Source organism: Trachypithecus francoisi, unplaced genomic scaffold (genome assembly GCF_009764315.1).
Source record: "Trachypithecus francoisi isolate TF-2019V2 unplaced genomic scaffold, Tfra_2.0 Lachesis_group21, whole genome shotgun sequence".
In the NCBI taxonomy this organism is placed as follows: Eukaryota; Metazoa; Chordata; class Mammalia; order Primates; family Cercopithecidae; genus Trachypithecus; species Trachypithecus francoisi.
Window position 1 is genome coordinate 26,400,491 of NW_022681467.1, and position 26,091 is coordinate 26,426,581.

The 26,091-nt window shown below is 51.3% G+C and overlaps 1 protein-coding gene across 9 annotated transcripts; it reads right to left on the bottom strand.

Moving 5' to 3' along the window:
- Positions 1 to 4,306: 4,306 nt before the first annotated feature.
- On the bottom strand, positions 4,307 to 25,866 carry RBCK1 (RANBP2-type and C3HC4-type zinc finger containing 1). Of its 9 annotated transcripts, XM_033185985.1 has the most exons (12): positions 24,535 to 25,853; positions 23,289 to 23,433; positions 15,467 to 15,560; positions 15,160 to 15,358; positions 13,931 to 14,052; positions 13,654 to 13,827; positions 12,420 to 12,580; positions 11,209 to 11,320; positions 7,835 to 8,014; positions 6,747 to 6,845; positions 6,243 to 6,386; positions 4,307 to 4,984 (listed from the first exon to the last, which is right to left on the bottom strand). In XM_033185985.1, the coding sequence occupies exons 1-12, from the start codon at positions 24,554 to 24,556 to the stop codon at positions 4,904 to 4,906; spliced, it is 1,533 nt and encodes a 510-aa protein (XP_033041876.1). In that variant the 5' UTR covers positions 24,557 to 25,853; the 3' UTR covers positions 4,307 to 4,903. The 9 variants fall into 9 exon arrangements, with proteins under 9 accessions (XP_033041876.1, XP_033041875.1, XP_033041873.1 ...); XM_033185984.1 differs by having other exon boundaries at positions 6,243 to 6,845; positions 12,420 to 12,671; positions 24,535 to 25,858; XM_033185982.1 differs by having other exon boundaries at positions 6,243 to 6,845; positions 23,289 to 23,485; positions 24,535 to 25,857.
- Positions 25,867 to 26,091: the final 225 nt, after the last annotated feature.

Sequence of the window (26,091 nt, forward strand, 5' to 3'; positions counted from 1 at the left end):
GGCATTTGTTTTTGGATCCTAATCAGAGCTTGATGTGCAGCTTCTCCTCCACATGGCCTTTCTGTCCACAGAGGAGCTGCTCAGCCTGCTCTTGCCAAGCTTTCCAACATCCTCCAGACACTTCCGGCGGCTGGGAAGCGCAAGCGAGCGCAGAGCAGTGCCTGGTACAGGGCCTCCACCCTGGGGACGGGGCCATCAGGGAGGCCCTGTTGTCTGTGTTGTTCGTTTTCCTTGGCCCAGAGGGGAGATGTGCAGGTTCCCAGGGCCAAGCCAGTGGCACTCGGCTCCTGCCACTGTGGGCCAGGGTCACGCTGCCCTTTGATCGGACAGTCGTGGGGTACACAGGGCTGCCCAGGGCACTGTGCTGCCTCTGCAAGCTCACACCAGAGCTGCACTCCAGGAGCAATCTGTATCCTGCAGCAAATTCAGGGGCGCTTTCATAGAAGGTGAGGGTGGAATGTGAAGGATGAATAGAATTATGATAATTGGAGAACTGAAGGAAGGGTATGTGTGGGGTACTAAGAAATACTTGGTCTTCCTCCTGGGTTCCTGACACGGGGCTCCAACAACCCTTGGAATTTCATGAGTGGTGAGTGTCTTGGTATTCATAACCCCTTTCCAGCCCATTTGAGTTAATGCTAATGAAGTTGTTAGAGTAGGGCCTCTAGATTGCCTCAGGGTCGCTCCTGCACCAGAAAGACCAGGTGATTTTGAGGGTGGAAACTTTCGATCCCAAGCAGTGACTCCTGGGAGTCAGGCTGACTGAGGTGGAGCACTTCACAAACTTGAAATTCAGGGCTGGGCGCGCGGTGGCTCACGCCTATAATTCCAGCACTTTGGGAGGCCGAGGTGGGCAGATCACCTGAGGTCAGGAGTTCAAGACCAGCCTGGCCAACATGGTGAACCCCATCTCTATTAAAATACAAAAATTAGGCTCAAGCGTGTAATCCCAGCACTTTGGGAGGCCGAGACGGGCGGATCACGAGGTCAGGAGATCGAGACCATCCTGGCTAATACGGTGAAACCCCGTCTCTACTAAAAATACAAAAAACTAGCCGGGTGAGGTGGCGAGCACCTGTAGTCCCAGCCACTTGGGAGGCTGAGGCAGGAGAATGACGTGAACCCGGGAGGCGGAGCTTGCAGTGAGCTGAGATCCGGCCACTGCACTCCAGCCTGGGTGACAGAGCGAGACTCCGTCTCAAAAAAAAAAAAAAAAAAAAAAACAAAAATTAAAAATTAGCCAGGCATGTGGTGGGTGCCTGTAATCCCAGCTACTTGGGAGGCTGAGGCAGAAGAATTACTTGAACTTGGGAGGCAGAAGTTGCAGTGAGCCAAGACTGTACCACTGCACTCCCAGCTCTGGGAGACAGAGCAAGACTCCGTCTCAAACAAACAAACAATCCAAAACTTGAGATTCCAGTAGCTGCCAGTTGCTCCCATCCCTTACCCTGTTCATCTCGCATGTGGCTGTTCCTGCCCGCACTGCATCCCTGAGGACACCACACCAGGAAGCGTCAGGGCAGGGCGATCCTCAGTTGAGTCACTCTGGCGAATTATTGAACCTGAGGGGGTGGAGTCATGGGAACCCCTGAATGTGTAGTTGGCCAGGAAGTGTGGGTAGCCCTGACGTTGGTGTCAGACATCTGGAAAAGTGGTGTCAGAAAATACCACACAGTATGCAAGGCTGAGGGGAAACGTCAGTGTAAAAATAACACTTGAGTCAACAATGTTAGGTGGTTTCGGGCCAGCAAAGCCCAAGAGGGCTCTGGTTTAGGGTCTGTGGAGGAAGGTGGCCCTGTCCGTGGAGCATCGGGGCCAGGCGGGGATGGCTATAGTGCTGTAGAGAGGAGTTAAGCCTGCCTTGAGGGTGATTTGAGGGTGAAGATAGGCCTTGACCTGAGATGGGTTTGGAGGGAGAATTATTGGTGGCCTGATGGGGTCTTAGACTGAGGGTCAAGTGTGTCCCTTACTTCCTGGCTGGATGAGCATCTAAGTCACTGCCTCTCGGAGGCTCACGTCCGTAACAGTAAAGCAGGGATGGTTTTGTCCTTCCTGGAGGGCTTCCTGCAAGGGTGTTGGTGAAATGCATTTCTAGTTGTGAAGCTGTGCATTTTCGTGAGCAGTTATCAATCAACAAACACCTGTAGCCAGTCCTGCACTGGGCCCACGATCACCCAGGGATGAAGCGGTGACTGAAAGGAGGAACAGGCCAGAGGCTTCACCAGCCAAGAGGTGACAGGGCTGAGACCCAGCCTGGCTGTATCTTCCTCCCCCTGCCACTGTCCCCTCTGGTGTTCTGGTGGCCCCTGCTGCCAATTCCTGCCCCTCACGAGGGCCCCTGCTCCGTCTTTTCTCCAGACTTCCTCATGGTTGGCACTTGGGAGCATCAGGCTGCGGGCTCACCTCCAGCTGCCTGCATTTGAGCAGATTCCATGCCAGCCCCAGGCACTAGAAGACACCAGTGAGTGCCGGCATAGGCCATGGGGCCACCTCAGTGGCAGCTGCTCTTTATCTGAGCAATGGGCTTCCACTCACCTTCCCCTGCCCCTGTCCTGCCCCTGGGGAGAGAGTGATCATGGTGTCACGCAAGTACATTTGGGACCTCCTGCTGCTTCCTCTAGATGGTTTGAGTCCCAAGCCCTGGGGTGTAGTTTTCATTCTGCTCTGGAGAGCTGGTGCTGGGCTCTCAAGGTCTGGGCCCCTGGCATGGAGTGAGCCTTGGGAGGTGGAGACCCCTCCACCTGGCCCTGCAGTAGAGGGTGCCCTGGGCCTGCTCGTCTTAGATCTTTCACTCACAGGTGCAAGGAGTGTGGAGCTGAGGCAGGAACCGGAGTTGGCCCCGCACAGCTCGCTGCCCCTCCGCACCACTGCAGCATGGACGGGGCGGGTCAAGCAAAGCCACAGCCAGCACAGCCCTCTCTGACCGTCTCACCCTCACCTGTGATACGCTGTGGGTAGAGACCCACTTCATTCTCCTCTTAAGAGAAAGAGGATGGTGCAAGGGCGCTGGAAAGGCCTGGGCGTGAGTCCTGGGGTGGTCAGGACTATGGCAAACCGGAAGGTATATACCACGTGAAGAGGCTTGACATCTCTGCGACTCCATTCCCCCCGTGTGGAATTGAGGACCTGGCATTACCAAGCTTTGACATTTTCAAGAGAAGCCGGGCATCTAGATTTTAATGTGGTAAAAGATGTTGCCAATTTGAAAAGATTGGCAACCAATTTAAATTTCGAAAACATTAGGTGGACTGATTACAGCCTGCGGCATCACAAGAGAACAATCTCTGCTTTTGTCTGGTGCCCAGGCTCCTGAGAGACACTAGGCCAGGCCCTGGCAAGAGAGGGAAGAGTGGGTATGAGACAGCGTCTGCCTGAGTTGGTCCCATCCACGCGCCTGCAGCCTGGCTCTCCTCTGCTTTTTCTGTTTCCTCCCAGTTGGTGGTTCTGCCTGGGCCCCTCTGCCTCCAGGGCCAGGAAGGCTGCCTGAGTGCGCCCCTCATCCTCTGCAACAGTCGACTGCCCTGAGCCAATGCAGGTAGTGCCAGCAGGACCCAGTCCACTCACACATTCTCGGACAGCTCTGCGCACAGTGACTGGGGCCAGCTCTTGAGTCTTGGCATCCAACAGCAGGTGGCAGTGCCTTTCCAGAGGCCAGAACAGGCCGTTCCCCACAACACTACAGGCCTTCAGCAGAAGAGGCGCCCTCCACTTGCTATGATGATGGTCACATCACAGCACTGGACAATAAATACCAGATCTCAAAAGGGGAAGGAGGGTGGGTCACAGAATGGAGGAAAAACTTAGAGAATGAACATCCCAGGACCATGTCTTAGTAACCTCTGACCAGCACAGAGTGGGTTCTAATAAATACTGCTGAATCGATACTTTGCCTTCTTTCTTGAGATGTGAAAATTAGGATGGACAACCTCACCCCTCAACTGCAGCAGCTTCATTCCTTCTTGAACTATCTACCTGCCAACCCTGGATGCCTGCTGAGAGGTCAAAAGGGAGCAGGAGTGGCAAGACTTCCCCTCCCGCCCCTAAGCCCATCCTTCTCTGCAGATGACATACTGCACACTCCGCCTGTCCTGGCTGATGGGGACCCAAGCGCATCCTGGTCCCCGAGGCTGTGCGTGGGGTCGACGTCTGGTAGAAAGGTCCCAGTGCTCAGTCACAGCCTCCTTCTACCATCGATGAACTGACAAGTCAACTTTCTGAGGCAGTTCCCAGAGACCTCGGGATCCTGCCTGTGTGTAGAGTCCCAGCCCAGGACATTCACTTCCTCTCAAGGACATCACACTCATCCTTTCCCGGAAAACCATTTTAATTATAATAGCTTACACACGCTGCAGAGAGGGAGACGCAGAATTGGACCTGAGGGACTGTGCTTTCAAAACTGTCCAGTCCCCTTCCTGGCTCTGAACAGGTTAGCAAGAGTTCTAAGCGGCCCCGGGCCTCCAACCACAAAGGCAGAGAACAGTTAGCCCCAGAAAGCTGACAGGGGAAGGCAGGGAGGCTGAGAGTGCTTGGTATTCGAAAGATGAGTGTTGTGGTGGGCGGAGTATGGAGTCACACAGCGGCTCCACCCAGCAAGGCCTCTGGCCAGGGGCTGTGTTTAAGGCTGGGGTCAGGCAGAGGTGGGAGCTGCAGGGGAGAGAAGTTTGGCTGGCAAGCCCCAAGGGAAGGACAAACGCACTGGGGCAGATGTGACCACGGACAACAGCAGTGCAGGCAGGGCCCCTACAACGCTACAGCAAGCAAGGCCGTCCACAAAGCTCAGGGACTTGGTCTCTGCACAAAAGCATCTCCCAGCCAGAAGTTGGAGCAAAAGCCCCAAGCCCAGCCCTGCCCCGTAACAGAATGTGGATGTGGGGCTGTGTCAGCATGGGGTCCCACCACTTGCTCAGTGGCAGTTCTGACAGCTTGGGTGGCAAGGAATCCCATTCACCCTGCAGCGGCAGCCCCCGCTGGTGTCTCCTGGGCCCTAAAAGATGACAGGAAGAGAAGAGAATGTCAGGGCAGTACAGAGACTGCCCCCACAGCCGAGCACTCTCCCCCCTGGGCCTTTGCCTCTGCAGGCCCTCCTGCAAGAATGGCCTTGTCGGCCTCAGCTACCTGATGGAGAGTCACTGAAGCCTTTTCTGGGCTCCCACAGCACTCAGTCTACCCAAGCCTAGATCCAGGAACAGGCCAGGGGGAGGATCTGATCACTCTGCATATTCTAGACATGTCATCACACTGGCAGCATGCAAGAGGGCAGTTTCCTCTGCCTCTACCTGTCTGAAAGTCTACCTGAACGTAACAACAGGCTCCCAATTCCAGAGCACACCCCTAATAATGACAGCTACCATTTGCAAGAGTGCTCACCAAATGACAGACTCTCTAAGCACTTCTCTTGCAATTTTTCCACTTGATTCTGACAACAAGCCTGAGATAAGCCCAGCTATCATCCCCACTTCACAGAGGAAATGGGGCTGAGAGAGATGAGCGGCAGCCTAATCACAGTCGGTACGTGCCAGAGCCAGGGGCCAATCCACTTCCGAATCCAGATGGAACCTTTACTTGCTGCCCTCTAGGGCAAGGGTGGGCAAACCTTTTCTACAAAGGGCTGGTCATTTTGGGCTGGGCAGCCATATGGCCTCTGCCTCTGCAGTGTAAAAGCAACCACAGACAACATGTAAATGAACGAGCATGGCTGTGCTCCAAAGCACTTTACTTCTGGACACTGAAATGTGGATTTCATGTAATTTTCACATCACAAGATAGTCATCTTTTGGTATTTTTTCAACCATTTAAAGATGTAAAGGACATTCTTGTGGCCGGGAATGGTGGCTCCCGCCTGTAATCCCAGCACTTTGGGAGGCTGAGGCAGGCGGATCACCTGCAGTCAGGAATTTGAGACCAGCCTGACCAACATGGAGAAACCCTGTCTCTACTAAAAATACAAAATCAGCCAGGCATGGTGGCGCATGCCTGTAATCCCATCTACTTGGGAGGCTTAGGCAGGAGAATCGCTTGAACCTGAGAGGCAGAGGTTGCAGTGAGCTGAGACTGCACTATTGCACTCCAGCCTGGGCAACGAGAGCGAAACTCCATTTCAAAAGAAACAACATTCTTACCTCGGGAGCTGTACAAAGCCAGGTGCTGGGCTGGATACGGCCCATGGGCTGTAGTTTTCCAAGCCCTCCTCTAAGGCAACCCACAAGGGCACCCTCTCCACACCACCACGAGCAAAGACTCACCCCGGGGCCCCAGCGTGGGCCCTTGGTGACCCAGCAGATCTCGGTGTGGCAGACGGTGCAGCGGATCCAGTCGCAGCCGTCCTTCTTCTGTACCACGATCTGGCACTGGGGGCAGCGCATGGCCTCGCCCTGCTGCAGCATCACCTGGAGCAGGACAGGCACTGGCCTTGGGGCGGGCCTGGGGCAGTCACCCAGCCTGGCTCCTCCCCATGGCAGGGAGAAGGTAGTGACCCTCTGGTGCTGTGGAGTCTCTCCTGTGCAGCTCCGCCAGGCCAGGCTCCGTCCAGCAAGTCCCTCTTCATTCCTGTGGTCTCCACCCTCCACCCAGACGCTCTTCCCAACATGACAACTTGGCCTAAGTCCCATCTCTGGATGGAAGTGACAGCCAGAAGGGAGATCAGAGCCTCCAGGGATGTGTGAGCACAGCCCTTGCTGAGAAGCCCCAGCCCCCACCTGGATCCCAGAACTTAAAATCCCTAGGCCTCGGCCCTGTCCCAGCCTCACCTTCAGCATCTCTGTCGTCTGCCGGGCAGCCACATCATTCTGAGCCCGCAGGGCCAGGTCCTCCTGGTACTCCTTGCAGTTCATCTGCTCGTGGATGGCCTGCAGCAGGTGAGGGACTCAAGGTGAGAAGGTTCCTCAGGGGGTTAAGAAGCTGGGAGAGGTGAGACACAGGGCAGGAGTCCACAAAGGCACCTAATGCCTCTAGGTGTAGTCACTGGCAGGACCTCACTTTGTAAAGCATAAGCCATTTTACAGAAGAGGATACTGGCACCAGGGAGGTGAAGTCAAGGTCATCACATATGCTAACAGCAAAATATACCTCAGCCTCCTGAGTAGCACAAGCTACTAGCACATGCTGGCGCACCCAGCTTATTTAAGTTCTGATGGGCACGGAAATCCCTTACACCCCTAAGGTGAGACCCCGCATCCCTGCCAAGGCCCTGCCCGGGGTTACAGGCCCAATGACCCCAGACTGAGCTTGCTCAGGCTGAGTGTGAGACCAGGCTCCAGACGTGTTTACCGGCTCCTCACCTTCCACTTTTGAGATAAAGGGGCAGGGGCAGGCCTGGGGGAAGGATCATGTAGGGCTGTCTGGGTTTGGGGTCAGCACTCAGTTCAGGACAGGGGCGGAGACGTGGCATAGGGCACAGGCCTTAGTCTGTGACAGGTTCAGTGAGAAGCCAGGGTCAGAGCTTAGTTCAGGGTCTGGGCTGAATATGGGACCACCTTAAGTGACAAGTGCAGGGTCAGGTTTGGTCAGAAGCCGAGTCTATGGACTTGGATGGGGTCAGGGCTCAGTGTGGGACTGGGATTCAGTCTGTGACTGGGGTTGACTGGTTCCAGGTCAGGGCTCCATTGTGGACCAGGGCTGCCTAGGTCGGAGGCTCCATCTGGGGCCGGGTCTGGGACTCCATCTGTGGGGCCAGGGCTTGGTTCAGGCTCGAGCCACACTCTTCCACTGACATGCAGCTCTAAGTCATGATTAGCAGGTCAGTGTCACAGCTCCCTTCCCAGGAGAACAAGCACTGCAGTATGGTAAGCTCCAGGCAAGAAGACAGTGACTAGGTGGGGTGAGTCCCTGGCCCCACCTTGCAGAGCAGGCAGTTGACATGGAAACACACAGGGCAGGTGAACTCGTTGACATCATCCTCAAAGAAACACCATCCCTTGCAATCTGGGGTCTTGCAATGGTAGCTGAAGGCACTGCGGTTTTCAGCAATGGAGATGCCCAGGTCTAGAAATCGCTGGTAATCCTCAGGGGTCAGGAGCTGCCAACAGACCACGTCCTTGTTGCTCAGGATTCAGAACACCTGACATATGACCCTTGATCACCACATACCTTCCAGAAAGCCCCTAGCCCATAAACTCTAACCCAGGCCAGGCTTTTTTCTTCATGTGATCCTCATAGTATTGAAAAACTTCATTCAAAAAGTGGATTTTAGGCCAGGCGTGGTGGCTTACACCTGTAATCCCAGCACTTTAGGAGGTCAATCAAGGCAGGAGGATTCCTTGAGGCCAAGAGTTTAAGATCAGCCTGAGAAATAGAGTGAGACCTCATCTCTACAAAAAAATTAAAAAAAAAAAAAAAAAAAAAAAGCAGGTGTGGTGCTCACACCTGTAGTCCCAGCTACTTGGGAGGCTGGGTTGTGAGGATCGCTTGAGCCCAGAAGGTCAAGACTGCAGTGAGCCATGACTGATGCACTGCACTCCAACCTGGGTGACAGAATGAAATCCTAGCTGGAAAAAAAAAAAAAAAAAAAGGAAAAGAAAAGTAAAAAGAAAGTGGGGGGAATTTCTAAAAGTTTTGGTGGTGGATGGTGGTAATGGTTGCACAACAATGTGAATGTACTTAATGCCACTGAACTGTACACTTAAAAACTGGTTAAAATTGTAAATGTTATGTCTATTTTCTCACAATAAAGAAAAGAACATAAATAATAAGCAATGTTGGGAAAGACATGATTAAACTAGTATCCTATAAAGAAAATGTGGTACATATACACAATGGAGTACTACTTGGCCATAAAAAAAGAATGCAATTCTGTCGTTTACAGCAACATGGAGGAACTGGAGGTCATTATGTTAAATGAAATAAGCCAGGCACAGACAGACAAACATTACATGTTCTCACTTATTTGCAGGTGCTAAAAATCAAAACTACTGAACAATCAAAGACAGAGAATAAAAGGATGGTTACCAGAAGCAGCGAAGGGTAGTGGGGCGTGGGAAGGGAGTGGGGATGGTAAACTGGTATAAAAAAATAGAATAAGAACTGGTATTTGATAGCACAACAGACAGACTATAGTCAATAATTTAATTGTACATTTTATAATAACTAAGAAAGCATAATTGGACCGTCTGTAACACAAAGGATAAATGCTTGAGGGGATGGATTCCCCATTCTCCATGATGTGATTATTACGCACTGCATGCCTGTATCAAAGTATTTCATGTACCCCAGAAATGTATACACCAACTATGTACCCTCAAAAATAAAAAATAAAAATTAAACAAACAGCTGGCCCACCAGCGAGGCCCAGGTGAAATCAGCGGGGCCCTGCCCAGATCAGAAGAACCATCCGGATAAGTCCAACCCAAATTATAGTCATCCCTCAGTATCCAGAGAGAATTGGTTCCAAGATCCCTGCAGATACCCAAATCCAGGGATGCTCAGACTCCTTATATAAAAGGGCACAGTATTTGCATACAACCTACCAACATCCTCCCATACACTTTAAATCATCTGTAGATTACTTATAATACCTAACATAACATAAATGTTATATAAACAGTTTATGCTGTATTGTTTTTTAAATTTGGTTTTTATGGTAATTTTTTTGTTTTCTTAAGAATACGTTCTATCCACCGTTGTTGAATTCTCCAGTGTGGTACCCACAGATACAGACGGCCAACTCAACTTGCAGATTTATGAGCTAAATAAATGACTGTTGTTTTGAGCCTGCAGTGAGTTGTTACACAGTAAGCGCTAACAACAACAAAGGCTTACCATGTGACAAGTACTACTCTAAATATACATATATTTTTTGAGACAGAGTTTCGCTCTGGTTGCCCAGGCTGGAGTGCAATCGCACAGACTCGGCTCACTGCAACCTCTACCTCCTGGGATCAAGCGATTCCCCTGCCTCAGCCTCTGGAGTAGCTGGGATTACAGGCATGTGCCACCACACCCAGCTAATTTTGTATTTTGTAGAGACGGGGTTTCTCCATGTTAGTCAGGCTGGTCTCGAATTCCCGACCTCAGGTGATCCACCCACCTCAGCCTCCCAAAGCACTGGGATTACAGGAATGAGCCACTGTGCCTGGCCACACTACTCTAAATTCTATACACTTATGCTCTGCCGTAATCTTTGCAATCCTGGAAATAGAAGCTGTAACTCTGACTCTAACAGAGATGAGATAGAGGCATAGAGAGGTTAAATATCTGACTTGTGGTCACATACCCAGGCCACCAGGCTCCAGAGTTCCCCGACTAATTTTTTTTTCTTTTTTTGAGGCAAGGTCTCACTCTGTTGCCCAGGCTGGAGTGTAGTGGCACAATCACAGCTCACCGCAACCTTGACCTCCCAGGCTCAAGCAATCCTCCCACCTCAGCCCACTCACTCCTGACCCCCGCCCGAGCAGCTAGGACTACAGGTGCATGCCCCCGCGCCTGGCTATTTTTTGAATATTTTTTGGAGAGACAGGGTTTTGCCATATTGCCCAGGCTGGTCTGGAGCTCATGGGTTCAAGCAATCTGCCCACCTTGGCCTCCCAAAGTGCTGGGAATACATGTGTGAGCCGCCACACCCAGCCAAGTCCCTGACTCTTTTTTTTTTTTTTTTTGAGATGGAGTCTCGCTCTATAGCCCAGGCTGGAGTGCAGTGGCCGGATCTCAGCTCACTGCAAGCTCCGCCTCCCGGGTTCACGCCGTTCTCCTGCCTCAGCCTCCCGAGTAGCTGGGACTACAGGCGCCCGCCACCTCGCCCGGCTAGTTTTTTTGTATTTTTTAGTAGAGACGGGGTTTCACCGTGTTAGCCAGGATGGTGTCGATCTCCTGACCTCGTGATCCGCCCGTCTCGGCCTCCCAAAGTGCTGGGATTACAGGCTTGAGCCACCGCGCCCGGCCAGGTCCCTGACTCTTAACAACTCTGCTGTCTTTCCTTCATAGATGTGGTTTCTTGACTAGCTACTCCCCTCAATTATTTCTCTGCTTGGGGTCTCAGCACCCCACATAGACAAATCTCTTGAAAAATGTCTGGGGGGCCGAGGATGGATGATCGCTTAAGCCCAGGAGTTTGAGACCAGCTTGGACCACATAGCGAGACCCCCATCTCCAAAAAAAAAAAAAAGAAAAGAAAAGAAAAAGAAAGAAAAGATGCCTGCTGCCTGAGCCAGTCCCTACCTGCCTGCTCCAGGCCCAGTTCCTCAGGACTGGGGTATGTCTCCCACCCCGAAGCCTTACCGCCTTGATCTCCCTCTCCAGCAGCTTGCCCGAGCATGAGTAGGTGTTGTCAATGAAGGGGCAGGAGACTTCCGCCTCCTGGCTGTTGCGGATGGTGCCCTGCAGGCACTCCCTAGGGGAGGGGAGGGGAGAAGAGTTAGGATCATAGGAACCCCATCCACTGGGGACTCCACCCCTCACATGGCAAGGCCTGACCCCAGGGGCCTCACTCAGTCACCCCAGATGGGCTTCTCCTCAATATCCCCTTCCTTCCCATCCTCTCACCAACCCATCACCAAGGCCTCCACCCTGTCTCCACACTGCCGCTCTAATTCTCTGGTCCAGGCCCCACATCCCCCGCCTGGGCGACTCCAGGAGCCTCCTCACTGGGCTCCCTGAATCCATCTGGCCCCTAAAGTCTATCTCAGAACAGCAGCCATGTCTCCCCAGTGACCCCCATCCCACCCAGAACAAATCCCAACTCCTCATCGCTGCTCACAGACCCAACACCTCTCTATCCTGCTCTTTGATTACCCCCTTCATCCCTCTGCTCCAGCCACCGAGAGACCTCCTCAGCCTCCTCCAACACGCCAGGCCCACACCTACAGCAGGCCTTCCAGTCCCTGTTCTGGAGCTACCTCCTTGGAAGCTTCCAGACCACCCTTTCTAGGAAGGACTCCTGTTGTCTCTTAACATACTGTATGTAGCATTTGACACAATTCACAAGGACATCAACCAGTGATTATCCAATTCACATCAGCCTCTCTGCTGGAATGTAAGCTCCAGGAGGCAGGCACGGAGCCTGTCACCCAGGGACTGCTCCACAAGGGTCTGCTGTGGTGAGTGGGTCTGTGTTCCCCACATTCAGGGGTGGAAGGGCCATGACAGGAGACTCAGAAACTGGCAGATGCCCACAGCGACGCTCAGAGCAGCATAGCTGCAGGAGCCTGGGCGGTGAACGGTAGAGGGGAAGGGAGGCTCTGGAGTCTCCACCCATGCCTGCGTTCATGTCTAGGCTGCTTCTCTTACGAGCCATGTGGCCTTGGGTAAGCTGCTTGGCCTCTCTGTACCTCAGGTTCCTCATCTGCAAAATGGGGAGACGGAGCCTACCTCATAGGTTTTCGCGGGCGTCCAATGAGGTATCAGAGCACAGGGCCCCACCCACGTCCAGCCCTGCGTAATTGGTGGCTTTAATAATGCCGCATTGCCGGGGGTGGCATTGGGGGCCGCACCTGCAGAAGGTGTGCAGACACTCACGCAGCACCACGGCCTCGCCGGGCGCCAGCACCGAGTAGCACACGGGGCACTCGGCGGGCTCGGTGTTCAGCACCAGGCTCCTCTGGTCCAGCTGGACGTGCTGCAGGTAGTTCCCCTCCTGCTGCTGCTGCTTCCGCTGGGCACACGGGGCGGGGCCACGGGGTGGGTCAGGGCCTCGGGGGCGGGTCAGACCACGAAGGGGGAAGGACCGGAGGGCGTGGTCAGGGCTGGGTCAGACCAGCAAGAGGCAAAGCTGGGAGCCAGTCGGGATCGGGGATCCGGGATCGGGGTGGGCAGGGGTGGTCAGGAGCAGGAAGGTTGGGAGGGGCGGGGCTGGGAGAGAGGCCAGGCGGACCGTGGGGAAGCCAAGGGAGGGGATGCCGGCCAGGTAGCCAGGGAAGGCATCAGGAGAGGGAGCAGTGGCAGCAGGGAAAGGAAGGGAGCCGGGGTCTGAGTGGTGAGTCAGGTAGCAGGGCAGGGCCTGGGCCAGGGCTGGTGGAGCCAGCTCAAGGTCAGGAGTGGGGAAATGACAAAGCCGGGGAGCAGAGCAAGGCTGAGACGAGAACAGGAGTGGGGTGGCCAGGGGCAGCACCGGGTCCAAGGGGAATGCAGGTGGGCCAGGGGTGAGATCAGAATGGGGAGCACTCGGGGGTCAGTGTCTGTGTCATTAGTGTGTGTCACGATGGGGGTGGGGGAGGGCTAAGGCGCAAGACCGGGGTTGGGGATCATCCCCCTAGGGAGCAGTGAGGGGCCAGGCCAGGCTCTCAGGAAGTCAAGGGTGGGCCAAGCCCGAGAGGGATGAGGTCGGGAGTAGGAGAGTCCAGGGTGACGTCACAGCGAGGTGGAGTAGGATTAGGTCACAGGCAGGTGAGGGTGAGGTCCGAGCTGAGGTGTGGTCATGGCTAGGATGCTGGGGTCATAGCCAGCCATACTTGTGTGGTGTGTCAAAGCTAGGGATGGAGCCACAGCTCACGTGGGAGTGAGGCACGTGAACCTGGATGTGCATCACAGCCAGGGAGTGGGTCTCAGCCACAGGGTGACCTTTGAGAGAGGGCAGGTCACAGCCAGGTGCAGGGTCACTGCCAACAGCGTGGTTGGGAGGAGCAAGGCAGTAATGGGGAGGAGCGGCAATGCACAGGTGTCTCCCTTCCTGGCCTACACCTCCCCCGTGCGGTCTGCAGGTGTCTGTCCAGGGACTTCCGCACCCACCTGCTGGTACTGGCGCAGCGCCTCCTCCTCGCCTGCCAGGCGCGCTCGCTCCTCCTCGTCGGGCTGGTATGAGGCGGGAACCTGGTAGGCCTCTGGGCGTGCCCGGCAGCACATCTCACAGCCAGGCCGCGTGGGCTTGTTGATGAAGGTGCACCCGGGGCACTGCCAGCCCACCTGGGAGCAGAGCGGGCTGTGAGCCGGAGTGGACAGGGTGGGGCAAGGGAGGGGCACAGAAGAGGATACTGAGGCCAGGGAGGTGTGGTCAGGGACAGCTTACCGGTGGGGGCTCGGGCACTGCATCTGGCTGCCCCCGTCCGGGTTCCTGGGGGACCCTGGGCTTTGGGGGGCCTGGTTCCAGAGGGCCCCGTGGCTGCAGCGTGAGGTCCTTGAAGCCCAGATCTGTGGAGAAGGGTTAAGGGGTGGTGGTTCCACGTGGCCCGCTTGGTCCACACCCATGGGTGTGGGTCTCCCTGAGCCAGCCAGGCAGACCCTCCCCCTATCCTCTCCCTCCTCCCTGGGGGCATCTCCAGCTTCCATCTGGCCAAATGAGCATCCTGGCTCCTCCAGGGTCAGGGTCCCTATTCCACCCACAAATGCTTCTACGTCCTCTGAGCTTCAAAATCTACCATAACACCTGCCTTTCTGTGCCTCCCGAAGGGTTCACCAAGAGGGACGCAAGAGCAGCGCTGAGGCGGTCCTGCCAAAACAGCGGCTCGCTCCATTCCGGAGGAGACATCAGCCCCCACCCCCGCCACAAGAAAGAAACTGGCCTAGACTCTTTGAAAGGGACTGAGACATGACAGCTGAATGCCAAGTCTTTGCTATAAATGATAATGGTGGGACAACTGGTAAAATCGGAGTAAGATCTGTAGATTGGATACCAGTACTGTATCAGTGTTAGTTTCCTGAGCTGGATTGTTATGCCTAGTAATGTAAGAAAATGACCTTTCTTTTCAAGGGAATGCACACTGAATTATTTAGGGGAAAGAGACATCATGGCTGCAACTTACTCTCAAAACGGTTCAGAAAATAAAATAATTTTATATAGAAAGAGAATGATAAAAGAAAGCAAACATGGTAAAACCCCCACGAAAGGCACACAGGAATTCTTTATATACTACTTTGTAAAATTTGGCAACTTTTCTGTAGGTCTGAAACATTTCACAAGTTAAAAATTAAGAATAAACACTAGTTATCATCACCGTCATACCCAGTTTATGATTTTAGCAAACTGGGCAGCAGATAGGAGTAACCTTGCCCAAGGTCACACAGCTGGGAATGCCAGAGCCTGGATGGAATCCACCGACCCCCATGCCAGCTGTTGTCATGATGGGTCCCTGAAATGCTCCCTCCCATGTGTCTTCGGTCCTCTCTTCCCCACTTGGATAGGGTCCTCTGGGTGAGTCCCTGACTAAAAACCCAGGGGCTCTGCCCCTGCTTGCCCTACACTCTCAAGTGAGTCCAGGGCCCCCGCTGGGTCCCACGGTGCTCGGGGCAGAGCCTCACCTTCCAGCATCCGCAGCTGCCGCTCCCGCTGCAGCTCCTGAGGGTTGAGGGAGGTGTTGCGGGCTGACAGCAGATAGAGGTAGGCACTGTCCCCATTCTGCCGTACCCCATGGGAGTGCAGGGTCTCCTGGTCTCGTGCCAGCCGCTGCCCAATCACCCACTGCTGCAAGACTGGTGGGAAGCCATAGTCCAGAAAAACCTGGTGGGGGCACCAAGAGAGTGGGAAGGCAGGGCCAGAGGAGAGAGAGGAAGCAGGAGCGAAAGGGAGAGCCTCCACCCCAGTGTCACCCTCAGCCTCCTCACTCACCATGTCTTTGAGGGATGCCACTGTCATATCAGGGCGCACTGTGAGCCAGATGGTGACGGTGTGCATCTGAGCATCCTCCACGCTCACCCACAGCCTGCGGAGAACAGCAGGGGCTCAGCATGGGCTCTGGCCAGGGGTCCAGCCTCAGCCACCAGCTACAGACATGTACGTATTTGCACACAGGCGTATGGCCATGCACACACACATACAACCCCCAGTCTGGGGTAGACCCCACCCATGCTTCCTCCTTTATTAGAACCCACCAGTTAGGCCCCTCCAATGGCTCCACGCTACTCTTAGAATCAACTCATGGCAGCACACGAGGGCCTCCATGATCTGGCGCCTCCCTGACCTCTCCAACCTCTTCTGTCTTCTCTCCCCTGCTCCTTAGTCAAACCACCAAAAGTTGTTGTTTACTATATGCTAAGACTATTCAATGCATTGAATGTGTATTAACTCATTTAATCCTCTCAACAAACCCATCAGGCAGGTACTGCTATATCCCTGTTTTACAGATAAAAATGTGAGGCACAGATAGGTTACAGTGACTCTGCCAAACTAAGCAACTAATAACTGTTAGAGGCAGGATTCATTTGTATGTATTGATTTACTTTTCAGACACAGGCTCTCTTTCTGTGGCCCAGGCTGGAGTGCAGTAGTGCTACCTTGGCTCACTGCAGTGTCAACCTCCTGGGCTCAAGGGATCGTCCCATCTCAGCCTCCTAAGTAGCTGGGACCACAGGCTCATGACCCCATGCCTGGCTAATTTTTTAAGTTTTTGTACAGACAGGGTCTCACTATGTTGCCAAAGCTGGTCTCGAACTCTTAGCCTCAAGTGATCCTCCTGCCTTGGCCTCCTGAAGTGGGATTACAGGAGTAAGCCACTGTGTTCAGCCAGAGGCAGGATTTAAATCCACATGGTATTATTCCAGAGAAAGTGGTTTTAACTTTCTCGAGGATCCTCCAACATTTTTGAAAAATCAAAAGCATGAGAAGATGAAAAAACAGAACTGACCCCAAAGCAAACAGAGATCATTTAGGGTATGGAACAATAAGCAACAGTAAAGTCTAAGTAGTACCTTCAGAGAGATTTGGGAAAACATTGCATTCAGAAAGCAAGAAAAGGCATGAAATAACCAAAAAATGAGAAAGTCCTGCACATTAAAAGTGACTGCTGAATCCCAGCACTTTGGGAGGCTGAGGTGGGTGGATCACAAGGTCAGGAGATCAAGACCATCCTGGTTAACATGGTGAAACCCTGTTTCTACTAAAAATACAACAACAACAAAAAATTAGCTGGGCGCTGTGGTGGGCGCCTGTAGTCCTAGCTACTCGGGAGACTGAGGCAGGAGAATGGCATGAACCCGGGAGGCGGAGGTTGCAGTGAGCCGAGATTGCACCACTACACTCCAGCCTGGGCAACAGAGTGAAACTCTTAAAAAAAAAAAAAAAAGGAAAAAAAAAAGTGACTGTTGACTACCTGAACCTTTATCTCTAACTACCAGTTACAGGAAAAATGGGAGATAGTAAATGACACCATGATAGTCTGGGTATTTGTCCCTGCCCAAATCTTATCTTGAACTGTAATCCTCAGTGTTGAAGGTGAGGCCTGGTGGGAGACGTTTGGGTCATAGGCACAGCTCCCTCACAGCCTAGTGCCGCTCTCACCATAGTGACTTCTCACCACAGTGAGTCCTCGTGAGATCTGGTTGTTGTAAAGTGTAGCACCTCCCCCGCAACTCTCTCTCTTTCTCCCTCTCTCACCATGTGAAGTGCCTGCTCCCGCTTCAGTAAAAGCTCACTGAGGCCTCCTCAAAAGCCAAGCAAAGGTTGGGACCATGCTTCCTATGCAACCTGCAGAACTGACTCAATTAAACCTCTTTCCTTTTTTTTTTCTGAGACGGAGTTTTGCTCTGGCTAGGACTACAGGCAACCGCCGCCATGCCCGGCTAATTTTTGTATTTTTAGTAGAGACGGGTTTCACCATGTTAGCCAGGATGGTCTCCATCTCCTGACCTCGTGATCCGCCCACCTCAGCCTCCCAAAGTGCTGGGATTACAGGCGTGAACCACCGCGCCCGGCCAAACCTCTTTTCTTTATAAATTACCCAGTCTCAGATATTTCTTTGTAACAATGCTAGAGTGGCCTAATACATACCATGAAGAGGTAATGGATAGATCCAGAATATGGGGAAAATTCTAGAGGTCAAAAGACCAGGTTTCTTAAAAAAACTAGTGGCAGAAAAATAGAGAAGAATAAAAGAGACTTAAGACATATTAAGAAATGCTATGTGTACATCTTGTTTGGCTCTTGATTTGAAGAAAACAAACTGTAAAAAGCACTAATGAAACAGGAAAATTTGAATATAAACAGTGCATTAGGGGATTTTAAGGAATTCTTATTCCTTTTCTAAGGTGTGATGATAGTATTGAGGGTTTTTTGTTTGTTTTTGTTTTTGTTTTTTTTGAGACAGGGTTTCGCTTCTGTCACCCAGGCTGGAGTGTAGTGGCATGATCTTGGCTCACTGCAGCTTCAATCTCCTGGACTGCGGTGACCCTCCCACTTCAGCCTCCCCGGTAGCTGGGACTAGAGGGGCGCATCACCATGCCCAGCTAATGTTTTGTAGAGATAAGGTTTCACTATGTTGCCCAGGCTGGTTCTGAACTCCTGGATTCAAGCAATCCACCTGCCTCAGCCTCCCAAAGTGCTAGGATTACAAGCATGATCCACGGTGCCCGGCCAAGTCCTAACTTTTTGAAGACACATACTAAAGATTTAAGGATAAAATAACATCTGAAATTTGTTTAAAAGTAGTCCAGAAAATGTTCTTAAAATTCTTCAGGTAAACAATTTGAATACCCAGTCGACTATCAATGAATTGAGAGAGCAAAATACAGAATTTTTTTTTTGTTGTGGAGTCTCGCTCTGTCGCCCAGGTTGGAGTGCAGTGGCACGATCTCCGCTCACTGCAAGCTCTGCCTCCCGGGTTCACGCCATTCTCCTGCCTCAGCCTCCCCAGTAGCTGGGACTATAGCTGGGACTATAGGCGCCCGCCACTGTGCCCAGCTAATTTTTTGTATTTTTAGTAGAGACGGGGTTTCACCATGTTAGCCAGGATGGTCTCGATCTCCTGACCTCATGATCCGCCTGCCTCAGCCTCCCAAAGTGCTGGGATTACAGGCGTTAGCCACCGCGCCTGGCCTAGAAATTTTTAAACATGCAAAAACTAAAAATTTACCACATTTTCCACATGAAAAGTTCTTGAGAAACAAAAATAGATGAGTCTGATACAGGAGAATAGAAGAAAAGTAAAACATGAAAAGGACTGGATCTTAACCCCAAAATGTTCTTCCAGCAATAAGGGTTTTGAAACATAAAAGTGCATATAGTTTTGACTGCACTAGTTATTCTATAGTGAATAATATTTCCATAATCAAAATACTATAAATCCTTTCTAGTAGTATTGCACTTTTAGAATCAACCTAGAGGCAAAGCATAAAAGCCTTAATTACATTAGAAAACAAAATTTTTAAAAGCTATAATCTTAACACTATCAACAAAAAAATACAGCTGGAGCTCTCTCATTCAATGTCACATCAAGATCGCTGGTGAACAGCAGAGAATCACAAAAACAGCTGCAGTCAAAGCTTAAACACTTAATTTTAACTTACATGCTATAAATGCATATTCACTGGCCAGTCTCTAGGTGTACAGCCAACGGCTTTTCTCTCTTTCTTTCTTTGAGACAGGGTTTCACCTTGTCACTCAGGCATGATCACGGCTCACTGCAACCTCAACCACCTGAGGTCTAATAATCCTCTGGCCTCAGCCTCTCAAGTAGCTGGGACTACAGGTGTGTGCCACCCAACCTGGCTAATTTTTTCATTTTTTATAGAGACAAGTTCTCACTATGTTGCCCAGGCTGGTCTTAAACTCCTGAGCTCAAGTCATTCTCCTGCCTGAGACTCCCAAAGTGCTGAGCCACCATGCCCAGCATGAGTTTATACCTGCTGACTGGAGTTTCCCATGGGTTTTTCTTTTTTTTTTTTTTTGTATGAATCACATCCATAATCATGATCTATATATTTCTAGTAGTGGCTTCTTTAAAGTGAGCAAGAACTTAGACACACTCCTGAAGCATCAGAGCACAGAGCCCTTCTGGATTTTTACTGTATTTCCTTACTACTGTCTCACCCAAAAGTGTTAATCTGTGTGTGTGTGTGTGTGTATGTGTCTGTGTGATTTGTCTGTCTTTTTAAAGCAATCAGCTTATTTTCACAGAAACAACTCTTTCAGTGCTCATGTTTTATTAATTAATGTAACAGCTAAGTAAACTATGTTATTACCAATAACACATACAACAGGTATCATTTGCTAGGAAGCATCGGGTCCATCGATGAGAACCCAACAGCAGGTCTGAGAGGTGCTGGTTGCCCACAGCCTCTCAAAACTCAGGTTCTGATCCAGCAAGTCTGAGGTGGGACCTGAGATTCCCCCCATGTTGTGGTCCAGGGGCCACACTTTAATAGCAAGATGGTGGCTGACATTGTACATTTTACAGAGGAAACGCCAGTGCCAGTTAGTTAATTCAGGGCATCAAGTAGAAATCAACTGGGAAAATGTCCACAATGATCCTTCAACAAAAAAAGTCATGAAAAGCAAAGGTGGAAGATGAGTATGTTAACCTCCTCATTTTTCATAGCAAGGAGTACACAGGTACTGTCTCAATCAACCATTTCAAGAAGTAGATATACCAATATTTTGTTTAAAATCAAGTGGCCAATGATCTACAGATTCAATGAAATCCCTACCAAAATCCCATTTTTTTTTTCTTTTTTGCAGAACCAGACAAGCTGATCCTAAAATTTATATGGAAATTCAAGACACTTGCAATAACCAAAACAATATTGAAAAAGAACAAAAGCTGGAGAACTTCCATTTCCTGATTTCAAATACTATGAAGTTATAGTAATCAGAACAGTGTGGTACTGGCATAAGGGCAGATATATATTATAGTTCAATGGTATAGAAATGAGAGTCCAGAAATAAGCACTTATATTTATGGTCAATTAATTTTCAAAAAGGGTTAAGATGATTAAACAGGGGAAAATAGTCTTTTTAACAAATAGTGTCAGCACAATTCAATATCCACGTGCAAAAGAATGAAGTTGGACCCTTACCTCACACCATATATAAAAATTAAATCAAAATGGACCAAAGACCTAAATGTAAGAGCTAAAACCATAAAATATTTAGGAGAAAATATAGAGGTAAATCTTCATTACCTTGGATGAGGCAATGATTTCTTAGATATGACACCAAAAGCACAAACAACAAAATAAAACATAGACTACCTGGACATTATCTAAATTTAAAACTTTTGTGCTTCAAAGGACACCATCAACAAAGTGAGAAGACAACCCACAGAATGAGAGAATTTTTGCAAATCATGCAGCTGATAAGGCACTTCTATCTCAAATGAATAAAGTACTCCTACAACTCAATAATAAAAACATAAACCCAGCTGGGTGTGGTGGCTCATGCCTGTAATCCCAGCACTTTGGGAGGCCAAGGTGGGTGGATCACCTGAGGTCAGGAGTTCAAGACCAGCCTGGCCAACACAATGAGACTCTATCTCTACTAAAAATACAAAAATTAGCTGGTGTGGTGGTGGGCACCTGTAATCCAGCTACTTGGAAGGCTGGGGCAGGAGAATCATTTGAACCTGGGAGGCGGAGGTTGCAGTGAGCTGAGATGGCTCCTCCATTGCACTCCTGCCTGGGCAATACAGTGAGACTCCATCTCAAAAAAAAAAAAAAAAGATAAACCCAATTTTAAAATGGGCAAAAGACCTGAATAGGCAAACCTCCAAAGAAAATATGCAAATGGCAAATAAGCACATGAAGATGCTCAACATCATTTGTCATCAAATGGTTAGGAAATTGCAAATTAAAACCACAATGAGATACCTCTTCAAATTTACTAGGATGACTATAATAAAATAGATAAATAACAAGTGTTAGAGAGGATGTGGAGAAACTAGAACCCTCGTATATGCTGGTGGGAATGTAAAACGGTGTAGCCACTTTGGAAAACTGTCATGTCTTTAAAAGGTTAAACATATAGAGTTACTGTATGACCCAGCAATTCCACTCCTAGTATGTACCCAAGAGAAATGAAAACATGTCCACACGGCAGCATTGTTTATAATAGCCAAAAAATAGAAACACCCAAATGTCCATCAACTGATTTAATGAGTAATGATAATGAGGTATGTCCATACAATAGATTATTATTTGGCAATAAAAAGGAATAAGGTTCTGGCTGGGCATGGTGGCTCACACCTGTAATCCCAGCACTTTGAGAGGCTGAGGTGGGAAGACTGCTTGGGCCAGAAGTTCAAGACCAGCCTAGGCAACACAGCAAGACCTTATCTCTTAAAAAATTAGCTGGGTGTGATGGTACACGCCAGTAGTCCCAGCTACCTGGGAGGCCAAGGCAGGAGGACTGCTTGAACCCAGGAAGTTGAGGCTGTAGTGAGAGATGATGGCACCACTGCACTTCAACTTGGACAAGAGTGAGACCCCATGTCAAAAAAGGGGAATGAAGTTGTTATACATGCTACAACATGGATGAATCTAGAAAACATGATCCTAAGTGAAAGAAGCCAGACACAAAAGGCCACATGTTGTATGATTCAACTTATATGAAATTTCCAGAGAAGGGAGATCCCTAGAGATAAAAAGTAGATTAGTGGTTGCCTAAGGTTGGGGAGTTAGGGAAAAGGTAGAGAGATGGAGACTGACTGCTAATGAGTACCAGGTTTCTTTACAGGATGATGAAAATGTTCTAAAATTGATTGTGGTAATGGCTGCACAACTTGAATATACTAAAAGCCATTGAACTGTATACTTTAAATGGTTGAACTGTATGGATAAATAAATAAATCTGTTTTAAGAAAAATCAAATGGGACCTACCATGAGAACTGAAAATCAGAAACCATAAAACTATTGCCTTACTATCCAGTAATGAAAAAGCAGTCAAAAAAGAACCATAGACACTAATGTTTATTGAGTGCATAACACACACCAGGCGCTGTGCAAAGTGTTTCAGCATTGAGTTTAAGTCTCCTGGAGCAGAGACTGACAGTATCCATTCTCTTCCCTTCCCTTACCAAGCAAACCCCTGAATTCTAGTTGAATATCCTGGCTATACAGTCTTCCCTCAAGTTGAACTGTAGCTGTGCAAATCAGTTCTGGTCCATAGGAATTAATGGAAGAAGTGTGTACAACTTTTGAGCTATGCTCTTTAGAGGAATGTGGAGGGGTGCCTTTCTTCCCTTCCTCCTGTGATGTGATGGCTGGATGGAGCTGGAATGGCCATTTTGCACCATGAGGAATCTGGGAATGAAGGGCAGAACAGTGAGAGAAGCAACATGAGCCTCTGAGGACTGTGGGGAGCAGAATCCCCCTCTCTGGACTCCCTGCCATAAATTTGTTTACGTCACTGTTCCGTTTTCTTCTGTTGTGTAAGGACTAACATACAGTACACCTCCTAACAACCCTATGAGATAGCTACTGTTACAGTCATCCTAATACAGTACACCTCCTAACAACCCTATGTTATGGTCTGATTTTTAAAATGAGGACACACTGAGAGGTGAAGTGACCTCTCCTATATTTCACAGTTGATTAATGACATAACAAGGGTTAGAAGCCAGGCCTCCTGAAGCCAGAACCTGCCATTAGGAAGAACTGTTTTACAGGCAAGAATGTCCTGTCCTGCTGTCCCTAGGGTTCAGGCCAGCCATGCACTCCTCACCTGATGTCCTGCGTTGGGGAGACCTCAGGCTTCAGTTGCACATTCAGGGGCACCCGTTGCTCTGCCAGCCAGATGGCACACTTCATTGCCACCTGTTCATCCCCGCCCGCCACTGCTCGGGTGAGGCTCAGGGCCATTTCCTCTGCTGAAAGCCAGTACAGCAGGAGCCAGTTAGCACAGGGTTTTATTTTCAGGAGCTGGGCGTAATGGGGTAGGAAAGGAGACGATCCTTTGTGTGTGCTGCTTTCTGTCTTCCTGGTGAACTCCTACATATCCTTCAGCACCCAGACTAAAAGTCCCTTTCTCTGGGAGGGGTTCTTTGATATTCCCCACTCCTCCTCACTTTAGGCTCATTTGGTTCTGTTTGTCCTTCATATTCCCAAGGTCCCTCATACTTCTATTCATTTATCCAATAAGCAGTTATTGAGTTCCTACTGTGTGCCACCCACTGTCCCAGGAACTGGAATCCGACAGAGATTTATAAACAGGGTCCCTCTCCTTATGGATCTCCCTGCCCAGGGGGGAGACAATGAACAAGTTTAACAAAAAAAAAAAAAAAAAGTCAGATTGTGATCCTTGCTGGCAGGGAAATAAACAGGTTAAGGAGACCAGGGGAGGCTTCTGGGAGGGAGTAACACTGAAGATGAGACCTGAAGGAGGAGAAGCTGCACGTGTCAAGCCCCCGTGGGGAAGAGTGGTCCAGGTGGAAGGAAGAGTAAGGGCCTTGGCCAAGAAATGGTTGGATGAGAACCGAAAAAAGCCAGTGGGGCTCCAGTAGAGTGAGCATGGCGGGGTAACTGAGGAGAGATGTCCTGTGGGCCACCCAGGGGCACTGGGTTTTGTTTGTAGAACACAGAGGGGCATGGGAAGGTTTCCAGCAAGGCAGTGACTGACTTCCGTTCTACAACCCTAGGTGCAGGGGGCAAGAGAAGAGGCAAGGACCCCTGCTATTCAGATCAACTGAGATCTGTATCCCACCAGCCCAGGAGGTCTCCAAGTTCAATGCCCTGTGTCCTCTGCGAGTCCCCAAGCCCCATCTCAGCACAGAGCTGGCCCAAGGAGTTCTCAGGGCCCCAAGATGGCTCTGGAAGCTAGCAGGTACTAAAGGAGGAAACTGATGGGGAGGGGGGCAGAGGGAGGGCAGGCTAGAGCCCCCTCTCCAAGGTCCTTCCAGGCAGGCAAGGCCAGGTCCTGCGGGGCCCACTTCCCACCGGAAGTTCCCCAGCCACCTCCAGCCTCTGCCCACCTTTCTTGGTCTTCTCGTCCATCTGGCGTGGCTGCGCCCATCCCCCTGCGGGGGACCGTGCCTCCTGGGAAATGCTACCTCCGGGTCGCCTGGGAGAGGCGAGAGACCAGGAGCAACTCAGCCAGGCCGTGTGGCCTCCGGCGCGGCCCAAGTTCTGTCTGTGCCTCGCTGTCCCCGCGGCAATCGGGAAGCATCACACTGCCCGGTGACCAGGCCGGGATCCCGAGTGAGGCGGTGAGAGGGCAGCGGGCGCCGAGACAAGTCCGCACTGGGTGCAAGAGGAAACGGGACCAGCCGACGTGGGGAGAAGCGGGGAAAGGACGCCCGGACACCGCCCAGCCGGGGCGTTCCAAGTCCCGGAGGACCCCCACTTGCGGGAGCACTCTTGGCGTCCTGGGTTTCAACGCAAAGCCCTCTCTCCTCCCGGGAGGCCCCAGTTCTTCGCAAGACGAGTGGCTTCGGCGGTAGAGAAAGTGAAAGTGGCGGCCCCGGAAGTGGGGCGGGACTGGGAGGGGGCCCGGAAAAATTGTCGCCTCATCCGGGACCTCCACTGCCCGGCCACCCAGCGGCGGCGGACGGCGAGCGAGGGGTCCCAGCCCTCCCGGCGCTCCTGTTTGGGGCGACCCCACCCCGTCCTCCGGGGCTGACCGCGGACCCCCGGACCCCCGCCGGGCTCACCGTGCGGGCTGCGCGGCGGAGCAGCGGGAGGAGGCGGGACCGAGAGGCGGGGTGGGCGGGGCGCGGGGCCCGGGGCCGGGGGCCGGGGGCAGTAGCAGGAACCTGAGCAGGAGCTGGAGCCTGGGCTGGAAGGCGGCTAGATCCACAGCGTCGAGCTGCCGGGGACGGGTTAGGAGCGCCCCCTGCGAGCCCGGCGCCTGCTCACGCAAGCCTCAGGCATACCGCGGGGCAGGCCCGGTCCTCGGCTTCGTTTGCAAATGAATAAACGAAGGCTCTGTTTGTTGATGACCTGTCCAAGGCCACTCAGCCGAGGTTTGAATCCAGGCCTGGCAGGCTCAGGAACCCGCCCTTACCCAGGTCCGACGCTGCCTCTCAGCGGTCACCGTCTGTCTTTTCGTTGAGCTATTGGTGAAGTTTGCATTCGCCTGCTTTAATTTTTCTCCCGCTCCTCGTCCCATCGATCAGCAGATCCTGTGGGCTCCACTTGCAGACTCTCATCCCTCACCTCCTCCGGCCCCATCCCGCTCCAGCTCCATCAGTGCTCCATCATCTCAGGGGTCCTGAATCAGCCTCTTCCTGGGCCTCCTTGCTTCTCTTTGCCCTCTTCTGTCCATTTCCACCCAGCTGCCGGAGAGTCCTGTTAAAATGTAAATCAAACTCAGGCCACTCCCCCATTCAAGTACTTCCATCTCACTTAAAGCAACAGCCGAGATCTTCCCCAGGGCTTGCAAACTGCCTCCAGATCTCTGTCTTCGTAGCTGACTACCCTGCCCTTGCCTCACTCCACTCAAGTCCCGTTGACCTGCTGGGTCCTGGAGTAAGTCAGACACACTCTCGCCTTAGGGCCTTTGCACCTGCCATAACCCAAACGTCTGCATG